At 47.3% G+C, this 18,685-nt stretch overlaps 1 protein-coding gene and 1 pseudogene across 1 annotated transcript; both read left to right on the top strand.

Annotated features, from left to right (window-relative positions):
• The first annotated feature begins 4,842 nt into the window (after positions 1–4,842).
• LOC124697083 lies at positions 4,843–8,126 on the top strand (annotated as a pseudogene).
• A 5,439-nt stretch (positions 8,127–13,565) lies between these two features.
• Positions 13,566–17,664, top strand: LOC124697082. The gene is made up of 4 exons (XM_047229719.1): positions 13,566–13,785; positions 14,880–16,182; positions 16,298–16,382; positions 17,432–17,664. The coding sequence occupies exons 1-4, from the start codon at positions 13,566–13,568 to the stop codon at positions 17,435–17,437; spliced, it is 1,614 nt and encodes a 537-aa protein (XP_047085675.1). The 3' UTR covers positions 17,438–17,664.
• Positions 17,665–18,685: the final 1,021 nt, after the last annotated feature.

The raw sequence follows: 18,685 nt of genomic DNA, 5'->3' as shown, positions 1-18,685 counted from the left end.
CGATACCTTCCCAATCACGATAGGACTACATCAAAGGCCAGCCTTGAGCCCATACATGTTCTCCTTGGTGATGGATGAGGATTCCTTGATGTATGCTCTTTGCTGATGATGTGGTGCTAGTAGATAAAACTAGGGCCGGCGTGAATAGGAAGTTAGAGTTATGGAGGCAAACTTTGGGAGTCAAAGGGGTTTAGACTTAGTGATACGTCTCCAACGTATCTATAATTTCTTATGTTCCATGCTGACAATACCTACATGTTTTATTCATACTTTATATCATTTTTATGCATTTTCCGGGACTAACCTATTAACAAGATGCCGAAGCGCCAGTTCCTGTTTTCTGCTGTTTTTGGTTTCAGAAATTCTACACAGGAAATATTCTCGGAATTGGACGAAACAAAAGCCAACGGCCCTATTTTCCACGGAGTGTTCCAGAACATCGAAGAAGAGTCGGAGACGGCCAGCAGGGGGCCCACCCCATAGGGCGGCGCGACCCCACCTCCAGGCGCGCCGAGGTGTGGGGAGCCCACCTCGGGACTCCCCCGACGCTGCCTCTTTGCCTATATATTCCTTCGTATCGGAAAACCCTAGTACCAAGAGCCAAAATACGAGAAAAGTTCCAGAGACGCCGCTGCCGTCAACCCCATCTCGGGGGGTTCTGAAGATCACCTCCGGCTCCCTGCCGGAGAGGGGAATCATCACCGGAGGGCTCTACATCACCATGCCCGCCTCCGGACTGATGCGTGAGTAGTTCATCCTTGGACTATGGGTCCATAGCAGTAGCTAGATGGTAGTCTTCTCCTACTGTGCCATCATGTTTAGATCTTGTGAGCTGCCTATCATGATCAAGATCATCTATTTGTAATGCTACATGTTGTGTTTGTTGGGATCCGATGAATATGGAATACTATGTCAAGTTGATTATCGATCTATCATATATGTATTGTTTATGATCTTGCATGCTCTTCGTTGCTAGTAGAGGCTGTGGCCAAGTTGATACTTGTAACTCCAAGAGGGGGTATTTATGCTAGATAGTGGGTTCATGCCTCCATTGAATCTGGGACAGTGACAGAAAGTTCCAAGGTTGTGGATGTGCTGTTGCCACTAGGGATAAAACATCAATGCTTTGTCTAAGGATATTTGTATTGTTTACATTACGCACAATACTTAATGCAATTGTCTGTTGTTTGCAACTTAATACTGGAAGGGGTGCGGATGCTAACCCGAAGGTGGAATTTTTAGGCGTAGATGCATGCTGGATGGCGGTCTATGTTCTTTGTCGTAATGCCCTAAGTAAATCTCATAGTAGTCATCATATGTGCATTGTTATGTGATACGTCTCAAACGTATCTATAATTTCTTATGTTCGATGCTACTTTTATGATGATACTCACATGTTTTATACACATTATATGTCATTATTATGCATTTTCCGGCACTAACCTATTGACGAGATGCCGAAGAGCCAGTTGCTGTTTTCTGCTGTTTTTGGTTTCAGAAATCCTAGTAAGGAAATATTCTCGGAATTGGACGAAATCAACGCCCAGGGTCCTGTTTTTGCACGAAGCTTCCAGAAGTCCGAAGGAGAGACGAAGTGGGGCCACGGGGCGATGACACACTAGGGCGGCGCGGCCTAGGCCCTGGCCGCGCGGCCCTACTGTGTGGGTCCCCCGTGACTCTCCCGACTCCGCCCTTCCGCCTACTTAAGGTCTTCGTCGCGAAACCCCCAGTACCGAGAGCCACGATACGGAAAACCTTCCAGAGACGCCGCCGCGCCAATCCCATCTCGGGGGATTCAGGAGATCGCCTCCGGCACCCTGCCGGGAGAGGGGAATCATCTCCCGGAGGTCTCTTCATCGCCATGATCGCCTCCGGATCGATGTGTGAGTAGTTCACCCCTGGACTATGGGTCCATAGCAGTAGCTAGATGGTCGTCTTCTCCTCATTGTGCTATCATGTTTAAGATCTTGTGAGCTGCCTATCATGATCAAGATCATCTATTTGTAATCCTTCATGTTGTGTTTGTTGGGATCCGATAAATATTGAATACTATGTCAAGTTGATTATCAATCTATCATATATGTTATTTATGTTCTTGCATGCTCTCCGTTGCTAGTAGAGGCTCTGGCCAAGTTGATACTTGTGACTCCAAGAGGGAGTATTTATGCTCGATAGTGGGTTCATGCCTCCATTAAATCTGGGACAGTAACAGAAAGTTCTAAGGTTGTGGATGTGCTGTTGCCACTAGGGATAAAACATCGATGCTTTGTCTAAGAATATTTGTGTTGATTACATTACGCACCATACTTAATGCAATTGTCTGTTGTTTACAACTTAATACCGGAAGGGGTTCGGATGATAACCTGAATGTGGACTTTTTAGGCATAGATGCATTCTGGATAGCGGTCTATGTACTTTGTCGTAATGCCCTGATTAAATCTCATAGTACTCATCATGATATATGTATGTGCATTGTTATGCCTTCTTTATTTGTCAATTGCCCAACTGTAATTTGTTCACCCAACATCTGCTATCTTATGGGAGAGACGCCGCTAGTGAACTGTGGACCCCGGTCCTATTCTTTACATCTGAAATACAATCTACTGCAATTGTTCTTTACTGTTCTTCGCAAACAACCATCATCATCCACACTATACATCTAATCCTTTGTTTACAGCAAGCCGGTGAGATTGACAACCTCACTGTTACGTTGGGGCAAAGTTCTATGATTGTGTTGTGCAGGTTCCACGTTGGCGCCGGAATCCCTGGTGTTGCGCCGCACTACACTCCTCCGCCATCAACCTTCAACGTGCTTCTTGGCTCCTCCTGGTTCGATAAACCTTGGTTTCTTTCTGAGGGAAAACTTGCTACTGTACGCATCACAGTTTCCTCTTGGGGTTCCCAACGGACGTGTTGTTGTTGTTGTTGTTGTTGTTGTTGTTGGTGGTGGTGGTGCTGCTGCTGCTGCTGCTGTTGTTGTTGTTGTTGCTGCTGCCGTATCCTCTAACTGTGTAAACTCCTTCGTAAAATGATCGCGATTCTAGATGTGAATTCATTTCATTTCAAGGAACTGCATACTGCTACTGAATCGTGATGGCGATTGACTGATGATACACATGCCACTAGCTAATTCTTCGGACACTTTCATGTATACACGCGCGTTGTAAGGTTATTGTGGTGATCTGATGTTGTAATGAAGCTTGGTTTCATCCGACCAACTGACACTGGTCGGCCATGCAATCGACGCGCATAGATTATACCCGCCGTATCTATTGCTACGTTTTTTCGATAAAGGGAATATATTAATATCAGAGGATACCCATTACACCTAGCCTCTGCAATAACGCAATGTTCTAATAATATTACAGATGCACACAAGAAAACTAAGAAATAAAAATCCCGCTACAGTATCCCAGCCTTTGCAACAGTAATACATCCACCACCAAGACAACACCTGAAATTCAGACTCTTCAAAAACAACGCCTCCAGGAAGGGCGCAGTGCTACCAGCGCTGTTGTCGCCCGATCAAAGATCTTAGGTTTTCACCCTGAAGATGGTCTCCGCTCTCAAAACAATGCCTTCAACAAGAACATTGCCAGACACGAGTTAAGGCCAGACCTTAGGCTTTCACCCTGAAAGGTAATACTCCAAACTTCACAAGTGCTGCCGCCCCCACTTTCATACCACTATTGCAAAGCCCGGAACACCAAGCAAGCCCCTCAACAGCGCAAAGACTCCTCCATTAGCTAGTCCTCCAAATCCGGCCTCATGATATTCTCTTCTTCTGACTTCACCATCGATCAGCTGTCACTTGGTGTCAACACAGAAAAGAGCTTCGCGCAACACCCTCCAAAACCAAACGGTCGGAATAAAAGCATGGGCGTGCACGACCGAATACCACCGATCCAGCAAACTCCAGGCAATAAAAGCACTGTTACACTTGCCGGCGGAACCTTCCGGAACTCAACACTCTGGTCCGATCATGAAGGGCAGACCTCCAGCAGGTCATCATCTTCGCCCAAGAGAGACCCTAGAACCGCCGCCTTTATTCAGGTCGAACCCCCACGCCGGCGACCATCCTAAGCTGGCCAAGGTTGCCGGCCGGAGACACGAAGTCCGGAGACGTCGCACCCGCCGGGGCAACGCCGCAGCCCCATAGCCAGCCCTCCACCACCGGCCTCCGACACCACGGAGAACACAAGGAGGAGAGGACACGAGGGAGCCGCGAGAACCGCCCGGCCGCCACCGTCGGCCGCCCGGGCTTTGCCCGGCAGCTTCCTCCTCCGACGGCACGGGAGAGGAGAGGCCCCGGCGGCGCTAGGGTTAGGGGAGGAGGGTCGCCCCCAAGTCGCCCTTGGCGAGAGCGACGGGTTTTGTTTTCCTGTTGATCTATTGCTACGTAGTTGAGGCTTTGATTACAGATAAATAAAGCTTACGTTGTGGTTTACGATCAGGCTGAAGGGGATCCTGAAGAAACTCGTAGTGTCCGCCTGTCCGGTACTCCGGTTTCAGAAGCCAACGCCTGAACCCAGTACCACAATCCCCATAACCTGAATTAAGCATCATTAACGACCGTCGATACTGATTTTCAGGCTTCCACTTCTAACTGCTGCAAATCTTCGGTGAAGAACTTGCCAAATACAAAGTGTGTCTTGGAGCGGATTGCATCCGTTTGTATACTGGCATCTGATATTTTTGTTGGCACGCCAACGAGCCAAGCGAATCAGGAAAGCCTTGAAAAGCAGCGGCTGGCAACATATGCAAATCAAATCACAAACAAAAATCTCTGATTGATATTCCTTCCCTTTTTTGATGATACCTTGATTACTGCTCCTACCAGAAATGATCGTTGAGCTTCTACCTCCCTGTATCTGCCTCATCAGACCTGTACATTGGCACGCGGTTCCGCGCCCGCTGGCCATGACTCCGTGCACAAGGAAGCGCCGGCGCTCCGCGGTGGCAACTTTGGATGTTGCCATGGCGGCGCCCTCCTCTCTCTCTCCATGGGCGTCGATCCTTCCTGGAGATTTGCTTCGCCTGATAGCGGGGCTTGTTTTGGAGGGCGATTTCCTGGATTACGTTCGCTTCCGCGCCGTCTGCACCGGTTAGCGGTCCGGCACCCTCTGTCCGCGCGGCCGCGGCGTCACCGATCTGCGCTTCCACCCGCGCCGCTGGATGATGCTCACCGAGGGTCATGGCCTCTATCCTGGATATGGCAAGCTGGGTGGGTACGTCCGCTTCTTCAACCTCTACACGGGAACCTTCGTCCGTGCCAAGCTCCCGTTGTTCAGGAACCACTGCGCGCTTGATAGTGTCGACGGCCTGCTCATACTCCAAAGGGACGAAGACACCGGCATCCGTGTCCTTCACCCTTTCACTGGCGACATTGCTGAGCTCCCACCACTGGCCACCCTCTTAACTCAGTTGGACGGTTATCTTAACCGAGCACCTGAATGGGAAAGGTGGTTCTCCATCAGAAACAATCTATGTGCTTCGGTTTCCTGCAATGCTGGAATCACCACAGTCATGCTTGCATTCCACCATCTGTCTCGTGTAGCCTTTGCTACCTCTCAGGACCGGCACTGGACTATGACAAGCTGGGAGGTTCCTCGTAGTGTTCGACCCTTGTCATTCCGTGGCAAGATATACGTGGTGCATAACCAAACTCCAACAGTTGATGCTACATCACATGTTCTCCAGATAGATCACCCCCTGCAGAACGAGATAGGCATAGGGTGTCGGCAGCCGTCACCACCCCGGTTAGTTGCCACATGTCCGCCCAATGTTCTCCGTTATCCCATCTACCTGGTAGAGTGTGATTCAGAGATCTTGGTGGTTGGTCATAGTGACAGTTCCTTTTCTCATATTTTAGTATACAAACTTGCGGATCATGTGCTGGGAAGGTTTATCCCTATAACAAGCATTGGAGATCGTGCCCTCTTAATCGAAGAAAGGTCTCTGAGCGTCTCCTCTAAGTCGTTACCTACAGTCATGGCTGAAACTGTCATCTACACACATCCAAGAACGCGTGATTTTGCACAATACCAGCTTGGTACTGGCACTTGGTCTCGACCCATCGACAAATGCGGGATAGATGGCTTTGCCCCGGGTCCTCGTAGCCTCATCCACCATGTGATGAGCTGCTGCATCCGCAACGTCTGGTTCGGATCCTTGCAGATCTTATTTACTGGAATAGGTAACATTTTTTTTTTCCAGGACCTAATTGGTTATTGTTGTGCAGGAACAAAGGGCTGGTATATTCTAAAAATGAATACCGTAAACCTGGATGGCTTCTTTGGAAGGTGAAAAGAAAGTTCCGCACTGGGGTAAGTTAGTCCCTTTGTTTTACTACTAATTTCTAATGAGCAGGTTCTAAGTTAGGATTTTTATTTCAAATACTTAAACCTCACAATAGTATGGGTTCGCCCTTGGTTCAGTCCCAGTTGAACTAAATTCGGCTATAGAAGTGGTGATTTCAAATGCCCAAAATAAGCGACAATGATACTAGTGAGGTCAATATCTTGGACTTCGAAAAAAGAAATGGAGTTAAAATTCGTGGTTTCCTGAATTGTGTTCAGGTGGATTTCAATCAATATTCGGTGAATTAAAATTAAATATTTGAATCCATGTTATTGGCAACACTAGTATAGGGTTAAATCATCCAGTTCTGAAAGTTATGTGAACAATCTAGACATTTTCACACAATATATTAGTTGCACACAAAAAACTAAATGATCATGTTTTTTTTTCATCACTATGTATGGACAAAAATTATTGCATATAGCAGTTATACTAACTGAGTTTGTTACCGAGATCGATCAAAGTATATGTGTTTCAGTTCTCAAATACTTAATCCTCGTAATACTATCCATCCTCCCCGGTCAGATCCCAATTGGATAAACACACTTTTGAAACCGCTAATTGCATTTGAAAGTGAACCGGAGTACTACAAATTCTTGGTTTTCTGAATTTTTATTAGGTGAACTTTCAATCATTGTTGGGTGAATTGAATTTGCTACCATTTAAATCCATGCTGCCAGGTTAAACCGAAAGTTCATTGTAATGTGGACTTTTTCCTACAATGTATTAATTCTACACAAAAAACTGAAGTACTGTATTAAAGTTTTCCCCTGCACTATATACTATTGACTTAAGTCATTGCAGATTTAGTAGCTTGCTCAGGATGATTTCTTGCCTAGATCGATGCTTCTCTTATATTGTTTGTTTGATCGTTTTAGTGTAGTCATATGGCCACCTATATATGACATCTCCTCATGTGCTTGTGTTGCTTTTGCTAGAGCTGAATGACCCATGTTGCGTGGAGGAGCTGGTGGATGTCCACGATGAAGTAGAGAGACTCGTCCTGGTGCGCCGCACTAAGTTAGCTTTAACAAAATCTGTTGTACTCTGTGTTATGCACAAATGCAAGTCCTTCAGCCCCTGCTGCCCTGTACTGTTAAACTATTGTTTTGTTTGTTGTTCAGTACTAATATAGCATTGCTATATCCGGCAAAATGTTTTAGTTACAGCCTGAATCGGCGTCCCGAGCTCGATGAACTGGTCCAATTCTCTTTCATTGCTCATCCTTTGCAATCCTCGCATCCAGGCCCCGTTATTTAGGGCCACACGTACAGTCAACTTCTTACTGAATGCCAGCTTGAACAAGTCTGGAGCAATCAAAGCCAAGACGGGGCATTCCCATTCAGCCAAACATCACGCCAGAACAAAGCCCTTTCGCCATTACCTGAAGAATCGAGGAGCAGGCAGAGAAAGTTGTTCATCCTGAAGAAACTCGTAGTCCGGTACTCCGGTTTCGGAAGCCAACGTCTGAACCCAGTACCACAATTCCCGTGACCTGAATTAATAATCATAAACTGTCGATACTGATTTTCAGGCTTCCACTTCCAACGGATGCAAATCTTTGGTGAAGAACTTGCCAAATACACAGTGTAACTTGCAGCGGATTGCATCAGGAAAGCCATCCAAATCAAATCACAAACAAAAATCTCTGATTGATATTCCTTTCCCTTTCTGATGATACCTTGATTACTTATCCTACCAGAAATGTTGGTTCAGCTTCTACCTCCCTATCTGTCTCATCAGACCTGCACATTGGCACGCGGTGATGACACCGTCGTGATCTCTCCCGGATCCGGTTCCGCGCCCGCTGGCCATGACTTCGTGCACAAGGAAGCGCCAGCGCTCCGCGGTGGCAACTTTGGATGCTGCCATGGCGGCGCCCTCCTCTCTCTCTCTATGGGCGTCGATCCTTCCTGGAGATTTGCTTCGCCTGATAGCGGGGCTTGTTTTGGAGGGCGATTTCCTGGATTACGTTCGCTTCCGCGCGGTCTGCACCGGTTGGCGGTCCGGCACCCTCCATCCGCGCGGCCGCGGCGTCACCAATATGTGCTTCCACCCACGCCGCTGGATGATGCTCACCGAGGGTCACGGCCTCTACCCCGGCCATGGCAAGCTGGGTGGGTACGTCCGCTTCTTCAACCTCTACACGGGAACCTTCGTCCGTGTCAAGCTCCCGTTGTTTAGGAACCACTGCGCGCTTGATAGTGTCGACGGCCTGCTCATACTACAAAGGGACGAAGACACAACCATCCATGTCCTCCATCCTTTTACTGGCGACATTGCCGAGCTCCCACCACTAGCCACCCTCCTCAATCAGCTGGGTGGCAATCTCAACGGAGCACCTGAGAGTACCAGGTGGTTCTTCATCAGAAACACTATATGTGCTTCAGTCTCCTGCAATGCCGGAATCACCACGGTCATGCTTGCGTTCCATAATTTGTCTCGTGTAGCCTTCGCTACCTCTCAGGACCGGCATTGGACTATGACAAGCTGGAAAGTCCCACATAACGTTCGACCATTGTCATTCAGCGGCAAGCTGTACGTTGTGCATAACCCCACTCCCACGCTTGATGCTACATCACAAGTTTTCCAGATAGATCACCCCCTGCAGGATGAGATTGGCTTAGGCTCTCGGGAGCCGCCACCACCAAGGTTAGTCGCCACATGCCCGCCAGATGTTCTCCGCTACCCCCTCTATCTGGTAGAATGTGACTCGGAGATCTTGGTGGTTGGTCATAGCGACACTTCCTTTTCTCACATTTTAGTACACAAACTAGCGGATCTTATCTTGGGAAGGTTTATCCCTGTAACAAGCATTGGAGACCGTGCCCTTTTCGTCGAACAAAGGTCTCTGAGTGTCTCCACTAAGTCGTTACCTACCATCATGGCTGAAACTGTCATTTACACACATCCAAGAACACATGATTTTGCACAATTTCAGCTTGGTACTGGCATTTGGTCTCGACCCATCGACGAATTGGGGCTTGATGGCTTTGCCCCGGGTCCTTGTAGCCTCATCCACCATGTCCTGAGCTGCTGCATTCGCAACGTCTGGTACATACCTAGTTACTCTTAAGGTTCCTTGCAGATCTCATTTGCTGTTCCCTGTAGCAGTTTATTTTTCGACGAGCTAATATGTTATTAATTGTTGTGTAGGAACAAAGGACTGATATATTCTACAAAGGAATATAAGAAGCCTGGATGGCTTGTTTGGAAGGTCAAAAGAAAGTTTCGCAATGGGGTAAAACCTTGCTCACAGTTTGTACATTGTTTTACTACCAATTTATACTGGTTCTAGGTTGGGATTTATTTTCAAATGATTAAGCCTCACAGTAGAATGTGTCTGCCCCTTGTTCAGTCTCAGTTGAAATATACTCGGCTCTAAAACCCCTAACTGTTTTTGAAAGTGAAATGGAGTTCAAATCGTGGTTTTCTAAATTGTTGTTATGTGGATTTAATCAATATATAGTGAATTATAATTAAATATTCTAATCCATGCTAGTGGCAGCAAAAGTAGGGATTAAATCATCCAGTTTTAAAAGTTATGTGAATAATCTGGACTTTTCACACAATATATTAGTTGTACACACAAAAATAACTAAATTAAGGATCATGTGTTTTTCCCTCACTATAATTGTAGATTTAGCAACTTACACTGACTGATTTCATTACCGAGATCAATCAGTATATATGTGGTTTTGTCTTATTTTATTTGTTTGATCGTTTTGGCATAGCTGTATGATCACCCACATAACATCTTGTTGTCTGCTTGTATGTTCCTTTTGCTAGTCCTGAAGGACCCTTCTTGCGTGGAGATGCTACCTGGTGCACGAAAATTCCCCTGCATCATCCGAGATCCTTACCACCATGAACTAGAGAGGCTACTCAGGATACTAGCTCGATCCTTCTGCACTGTGCTGTTATGTCATGGTCTGCAACTCTACACTGAGCTGTTGAACTATTTATCTCGTTTGTGTTCAGCAGTAATGTAACTTTGATAAGTCCGGCACTATCAAATTTTCAGTTAGGTCAGTGACATTGAGTTCGTTTCGTTTGTCTTGTGTTCAGCTTATATATGTGGGCTGCCAGTGCCCTTAAGCAGTTCAGATGTTAGTGAGTCCAGTCATTGTAGATTCTTAGATGTGAATTTTCTCTTTTTAAAAGACTGACATGAATTCACTAATTGTTCAGACACTTTGATTCACGCGGGCGTTATCTGTGTCTTAGAAGATCTGACCTGGCATTGCGTTTATCAAACCGGAGAGCAGACGCTATGCCTTCGGTCTTGTTAATCTGACGCACGTAAATAGTGACGTATCAATATGCTCCGAGGAATGTGACTGCCGATTGAAGAGTTGATTTGCAGGGAAACATGCTAGGAGACGACGTGATAACCTGAAACTGCTTGAATTGTACATTTGTACTCCGTGTGCCGAATGGCTAAGTAAGTGCATCATGGGCAAGTGAAATACAACATTGGAATCGACTGGAAATGCATGGTCCACTCGAGAACCAACCTGAGGTTGGGTGGTTAGGAGGGTGGTTGTACCCCCAGCCCACCAGAGTTCAAACCCCAGGTTTGACATCTGTGTGTCTCATAAAGGCGGAATATTCTTTCAGTGGGAGGCGACGTTCCCGTCGACAGCGAGGCGCCTGTGGTGACTTCGTCAATTTCAAGATCCAATCTGCCGGCTCGGTCTTCTGGAGGTGCTCATAGGGGTAGGGTGTGCGTGTGTGCGTTCATAGGGGTGAGTGTATACGCGTGTATGTGAGCGTCTGCGTTTGTACTGTGTTTCTCAAAAAAAAAAAAGGAAATGCATGGTCCACTCAACATGATCGAGGACGACTCTTCACCGAAGAAAGAAGTGTCATATTTTTGTCAAAGGCCAGGGAAAAGAACTATAAAGTCTGCATCTGTTATGTTCCTGGCCTCAACACGAGGTGACGAAGAACCTTCAAAGTAAACATGTCGGTACTTAATGTCTAACTAAGAGTGTTTCCAGCCGCGTCCCCCCAAAGGAATTTGGAACGCGCCGGAAGTTTGACCGCGCGGCCACGGCGTCACCAATCTGCGCTTCCACCCGCGCCGGTGGATGATGCTGACCGAGGGTCACGGCCTCTACCCCGGCCATTGCAATCAGGGTGGGTACATCCGCTTCTTCAACCTCTACACGGGAACCTTCGCTCATGTTGTTCAGAAATCACCGCGCACTGTCGACGGCCTGCTCCTACTCCAAAGGGATGAAGACACCGTCATCCAGGTCTTCCACCCGTTCACCGGCGACATTGCAGAGCTCCCACCATTGTCGACCCTCCCCACTCAGTTAGACGGTGAACGCAACGAAGAACCTGATTGTGAGAAGTGGTTCTTCATCAGATACAATATATGTGCTTCTGTTTCCTGCAATGCTGGGATCACTTCTGTCATGCTTGCATCCCATTATCAGTCTTGGGTAGCCTTTGCTACCTTGCAGGACATGCATTGGACTGTGACAAGCTGGAAGGTCCCACAGAGTGTTCAACCCTTGTCATTCCGTGGCAAGCTATATGCGGTTCATAACCAAACCCCTGCAATTGATACTACATCAAGAATTCTCCAGATAGATCACCCCTGGATGAGATGGGCTTAGGCTCTCGGGAGCCATCACCACCAAGGTTAATTGCCACATGTCCGCCAGACATTCTCCACTACCCCCTCTATCTGGTAGAATGTGACTCGGAGATCTTCGTGGTTGACCATAGAGACGGTTCCTTTTCTCACATTTTAGTATACAAACTTGTGGATCTTATGTTGGGAAGGATGCAAAGGTTTAAGCTCTTACGAAAGATATGATTAACTTACACATTCGAGAGCTCTCTTGATAGACGAAAGATATGATGAAGTGTTTTCGAATTGCTCCCTCAATCCACTATAGGAGAGCCTCTTCTTCTGCATATATTCATAAATCCATGATCACCATATGGATGACAAGGTTGAAGCATATGATCTCTTTCAGATACCCCACCTTGCCTTCCACTTCATTGCTTATTTCTTCATCATTTTGATGTCTTGAAGATACATATGAGAGCTCACTCAACCTTCTTATTCAAGACACTTGCCAGTTGCCATAGGCTTAACTTTTCTCATGGTCAATATTAGGATCACTCCTTGAATAAAGCCTTGGTCAACACTTGATCTTCTTCTTTCAAACTTGAAGCCAACATATGGCTCAAGCATTATCTATGAACAAATCCTACAAAAAGAGCTCAAAGCACATATTAGTCCATAGTGATTTCATTAATTACCAATATCACACATGAGGCTCTATGCACTTTGACCTGTTTTGAAAATCTTTTTAAATTGTGGCAGTAATTGTGTCTAATTCTAAGGATAACGCGAAATCATCAAGACATGTAAAGAGACGTTCGAAGTCTTTAAGAAAATTATGAAACTCAAAAATAATAATTATTACGTATATTCAAACAGATAAAAACATGGCAGATCCTTTAAGGAAGGGACTCACATAATGTGGTAGAAAGTGCATCAAATGAGATGGGTTTAAGACCCATATAGGTGTTGGAGCATCGATGGTGCTTGGGTTGTCCATGTGCGCCAGGGAGAACGCCTTGCGCGCTCGCTTCGCTTCCCTCACGACCTTGCGCTCTGCCCGCTGCTACGCGAAGAACGCATTCTCATCGACGACGTCTTGGGGGAAGTTCTCGGGCCACACCTGCCATGGTGCGTTCGTCTGCCTCGACAATGGCGAGCCGGCGCCGGCGGTGACACTGCCTCTCCTTCTTGTAGACATGGCACGGTGGGGGCGCCAACGTCTCTGCTTGGGTGGAGGAGTCAACGTCGTGGAAGTTGAGGTCTCGGCGCGGACGGTGGAGCCACCACGCTGCCACGTCGTAGGCGCACGCGGCCTTGTGCGCAATTTAGAAGCTGTCGGGGGTGAAGCGTTAGCCAGCGTTAGCCAGCGGCGCAGATCTCAACGTAGAAGTTGCCTACTGACCGGAGGCGCATGCCGTGGTACCTGGAGGATTTGAGGCGCGACGAAATGTAGGCGTGGATGTGAAGGATTTTGAGCGGCGCGATTCAGCGATGGGGTGGTGGGGAAAAAGAAGAGAAGAGGGTTCGGCGGTGGTTGAGAGAGCGCACTTCGCCCTTTATATCGCGCACGCTGGATCCAACGCGGGAGATTTGGCGCGCGATGCCGCTTTAGGGCATGTCCAATGGGCCGACGCAAGCGGACGCGAAACGACCGTTTGCGGCCGGGTGGTCGAAATATGCGCTGCACCCCAGCCTAGTGGCCCGGCGCATGGCGACCGGGCTGTCCGCCGAGATGCAAATGCAGCCTAAATTTGCGCCTCGGTTGCGTCTGGGAGGATGCTACGCGGACGCGTTGCGTGACCGCGTCTTGCCGCCATGGTCCCTCCTGGCAGCGGGTAAGTGGCCTATTTCGGCCGCATCACTTCGGCGGTCTTCGCTTCTGCGTATGTGCCTCAATCAATGGTGTCGCCTCGTCTTCTGCAGGTGCGGCAGGACTAACGGGCGACGGCTGGCTTTCTACGCCCCCATCAACGGCATCGTGTCCCGCGCGCGACCAACCTTTAAAAGGCGTCTGATATCGTCCCTGCCATCGCCCACACCACCGACACCTCCACTCCCATCCCCATCAGAGCGCGCCGCCATATCACCATGGAAAAGAAGAAGAACGACTTCGAGGCGTCACCGCCTCCACCTCCGCTGTTCAATCTGTGGGTTGTGCCGACCGCCCAACCTTCACCAACGACAACACCAACATACGTTTCGTTGGCTGCCATTTTGGCGTGGGCAATACCGGAATTCGTCGTGATCGACAACGAGGACGAGTAGTAGCCTAGGCTAGTATGCGCTACATGCGCCTTTTAGTTTTAGTTTTTTTTATTTTCCTTTCTTCCTTATGTAAATTATGTTTTTCTTGAATGCAAAATCTAAAATAAATTTTTTTTGTTGCATCGTGCTATTGGGACATCTAAGACACAAAGACACGCGTGGTTGAATTCGACCATTTTAACCGACACAAACGGACGGCTATTTTGAATGTCCGTTTTGGATCGACTCGTTGAAGATGGCCTTATGCTGCGCGCGTCAGCTGGAGCGGCAAAACTCTTGCGGGCGCTAAAATGATCATGTTGGACATGCTCATAACACAAACTTTATGATCGTCCCGTAAATTGGGGCCAGAAAAAAGAAAGCTAGACCAGTAGTTTTTTTTGGAACATGCTGGAGTCGATTCTTCCGACGCATAAAATCCTCTAATGAAGGCAGAGAACGAAGAGTTTTGGAAGGAATGGACGCAGGTCAGGGTCAGCAGCAGACAACCATGGCACTGAACCGCCAACGCCGGCGAACCCCCTTAAACGTTCTCCAGCAGCCTTCACCGGCTCTAATTCCCAACTCCAGTGGTACTACACCTCTTCTCCGTGTAATTTATCTCTTCAACTTTGTTTCTCCTGGGTAAAATTCACTCTCTTCTGTTTCTTAACTTGCGAATCAGATCTACAATTGGAACGCATTGTGTCACCGTCGAGGTCTAGGAAACGCCCTTCCGAGCCTCAGGCCACGACTGCGCGCGTCATGAAGCGCCGCCTTGCCGCGGCGGTGGCCTCAGATGAAGTTGCTGCTGCGGTTGCACCCCCGTCCACCTCTTCCCCCTGGGCGTGTCGTCTTCCAGGGGATATGGTTCGCCAGATAGCGATGCGCGTGCTAGCCGGCGATTTTCTGGATTACGTCCGCTTCCGCGCTGTTTGCACCAGTTGGAGGTCCGGCACCGTCTGCCCGCGCGGCCGCGGGGTCGTCGATCCACACTTCCACCCGCGCCGCTGGATGATGCTGCCGGAGGGTCACGGTCTCTACCCCGGGCACGGCAAGCTGCGCGGCTATGTCCGTTTCTTCAACCTTGACACGGGAACCTTCGTCCGAGTCAAGCTCCCGCTTTTCAGGAACCACTGCGCTCTTGACTCTGTCGACGGCCTCCTTCTTCTCCAGAGAGACCAAGACACCGCCGTCCGCCTCCTCCACCCTTTCACAGGAGACATTACTGAGCTCCCACCGCTTGCCACCCTCCTCACTCAGCTGGACAATGATCTTCCTGTTGCAAATCCCGATCCCGAGTTGTCAAAATGGTACTACATCAGATGCGGTATATGCGCTTCAGTTTCCTGCACCGGTGGATCCATCATCGTCATGCTTACCTTCAGGCGTCTGCGGCGTCTGGCCTTCGCCACCTCCCAGGACCAGCAATGGACCATGCCAAACTGGGATATCCCGGTTAATAGGGCAATCTTGTCATTCCGAGGCAAGCTATTCTTGGCGCAATCTTATCCTAGCTCTAGTGGATCATTGGTTTTCCAGATTGACCCTCCCCTGCAGCCTGGTTCGCCGCCGCTGCCGCCAAAGCTGATCGCCACATGTCCGGCAGATAAGCTCTACTGCGGTTTCCATCTGGTAGAGTGCGACTCGCAGATCCTGCTTGTTGGCCATAACGATAGCTCTTGGTCGCACTTTGTGATTTACAAACTTGAGGACCTTATCTTGGAAAGATTTACCCCGGTGAAAAGCATTGGTGACCGTGCTCTCTTCCTCGAGAACAAGTGCCTCAGTGTCTCCTCTAAGGTGCTGCCTACTGTCATGTCTGAAACTGTTGTCTACAACCATCCAACTGATCGTTCTTTTGCACAATACCATCTCAATACTGGTGCTTGGTCTCGACCAATCGACGCGTGCAGTCTAAATGGCTGTAACCCCGGTCCTCGTAGCCTCATCCAGCACGTCATTACCTGCTGCATTCGCGATATCTGGTATATCACCGCTGCCCTTACTTTGTTTTTTTCCTAGCTGCTCCTTATATGTTACAACTGTTCCTACGCCATCTTATTTAGCGGGCTTACTATATTCTCTTTGTGACCCTTGTAGGAACAAAGGGCTGTTATGTTCGGAAAAGGAATCAAGGGAAGCTGGATTGCTTTTTTGGAAGGTGAAGAGAAAGCTTCGTTTTTGGGTATGTTTACCAGCAGATAAACCGTTCTTTCTGTACTAGCACCATGGAGCGATTATGATGTGCTCAGTTATCACCGCTAGTTTTACTATCCTAACAAATTAGCAACCGACTATCAATCCAACTTGGTCAGATGCTCAATCCTCGCAAATTATGTCTGCCCCCAATCAACATCCAACTGACAAAAAACTCATGTCAGAAATTCAGATTCGTCCTAATCCACTTGCAATCCCCTATACTGATGGAGTATCTATTAAATCAACTTTTAAATTTGCCCACATCGATCCTTGTTCTCCTACACAACCAATCAACCGTGTATCCACTTCTTTGTAGGGAGACATGGTTTTGTATGCAATTTGACTAAAATAATCTGTCATCTTTGGCAACTAGCAGTCATGTGAAGGTTTTTGTGATCTTTGGTGATTTGCTCTGTTGTCCTATTTTTGGCACACATAGTACTCATCGGTTGCTTTCAGAATTAGTGCCAAGGATAATATCATGTAACTTGTTAAAGCCTGTGGGGTGTGTTTCGTTTGAACCCAAGCAAATCTCACAATTTGGCTAGCATATACTAGTATTTTAGATAGGGTTTTGGTTGTCCATGTTTTGGCCAATGTTGCCAAGAAAAATGAATTAGGGTTGACTAGTGAGCAGGTGCATGCTAAATTGTTAGCAACCATCCAAACTAGAGCAAATTTCTTGCCCATGACCAAAAAATTGGCAAGGTTGGTTTTAGTCACCACAATCCACCAAACATATTGAATAAGCTAAATGATTATGCCAGTGATTATGGTAGGATAAGAAATAAGGCGAATGATTATGCTAGAGAATTGTGGTAGGGGATGCAAATAAGGTAAATGATTATGCTAGTTTTTTGCCATTGTGAAATGAAGTTATTGCAGATTTTGCAGGAACTGTTTTTTTTTTCTAATGTACGTGCTCCTTGCTTCTTTTATACATGTGCTTTTCTTGTTTCACATTTGATCATATTGATGCAATTGGTTTAATCACGTATCTTACATGTTCTTTTGTACTTGTGCTCTTTTCTCTAGTCATGAATGGTCCCTTATATCCAGAAGCTGGAAGCTTGGATTTTCATGCTGCCATGAAGAAAGAAGACTAGTTAGATTGCCATGCGTCATCGTCCCGTCCTCTTCGCTATAATGTATCCACATGTTATCTATTGTTAAGTTACTGTAGCTTGTAAAATTAAATGCGCTTACCTCCTGTTTTTCAGCACTATTAAACTTGGTTTTCAGCAATCATGTAGCTTGGTAGATCAAACATGATGTTTATTTATGTCCTTCCTTGCAAGCGTTTAGGTATGTACTCCCTCGGGTTGTTTTTCATCGACGCGGAGGAGTTCAGTGCATGCACGTAGATTAGTGCAGTGACAGTGTCGATTAATAGGGACCAGAGGTAGTACTAGTTAGTTGCCCCTGACCTTACTATTGACAGTTAACAATTTATTTTAAGAAGATCGGGTGTCCTAACTCCTAAGATTTGTTTTTGGGACTGGGGAATTTTACATGTGAGTTCTTTTGTCCGGTACCGTGGAATCTTTGCCCGGCAACCTGTGCCAATAGCGGCTACAGGAGAGAGGGGGGGGGGGGTAGGGTTTCTTGTCGCCGCGGGGAGCGACAGGAGCGGGTCATTTTTCGTATTTGCCCCTTCAGGACAGTTCGTCCTGCTGTGCCGCACTCTCAAGTTAGCTTTAACAGAATATGTGGTAGTCTGATTTATGCACGCCCTTCTGTCCTGCTGTTAAACTATCGTTTTGTTTGTGTTCAGCACAATGTTTCGGTTACGTCAGCAATATTGAGTTAGTGCTGCGAGTCGTCTGTGCACTTCTCTTGTGACTTGTGAGGCGGCCAGCTCCTGCTTTTATACTCTGATGTTGCTGTGATGGCCATTGACTGACGACACACCAGCTCACCCAGCTAGTTCTTGAAACACTATAACGCCCGTGGTTCTTTTGATGATCCGACATCGTGAGGTCGTGGCGAAGCTTTGCTTTCATCCGACCACCTGCACTGGCTGGCCTTGCATCTTGCAAACGCATTGTTGCTTATTCCCGAGGTATCTATTGGTACAGATAAATATGCTTGATACTTGGGGAGAGACTTGTATAGGATCTGCCCATTAGGTAGGATCATAGGATCAACTTAGAAAAATCATACTTTGGCTATGTGAAAAAATCTGAAAATAATTAGCAACATGCGTATAGGTTGTATCTACAACTCCAACAAATTTCAGCTCAAAATCTAATCTACACTTGGAGAAATAAAAAAGACAAATTCTGTTGT

The sequence above is a fragment of the Lolium rigidum genome, chromosome 3 (assembly GCF_022539505.1).
Source record: "Lolium rigidum isolate FL_2022 chromosome 3, APGP_CSIRO_Lrig_0.1, whole genome shotgun sequence".
NCBI lineage: Eukaryota > Viridiplantae > Streptophyta > Magnoliopsida > Poales > Poaceae > Lolium > Lolium rigidum.
Note: the sequence above shows the minus strand (reverse complement) of the source record. Positions and strands in the feature narration are given on the sequence as shown.

Excerpts from the sequence above, each read along its gene's own strand:
- LOC124697082 (XM_047229719.1), top strand. The coding sequence starts at position 13,566 with ATGTCCAATGGGCCGACGCAAGCGGACGCGAAACGACCGTTTGCGGCC. Across the intron at positions 13,786-14,879 it reads ATGGTCCCTCCTGGCAGCGG|ATCTACAATTGGAACGCATT; the intron begins GTAAGTGGCCTA and ends CTTGCGAATCAG. Across the intron at positions 16,183-16,297 it reads TGCTGCATTCGCGATATCTG|GAACAAAGGGCTGTTATGTT; the intron begins GTATATCACCGC and ends TGACCCTTGTAG.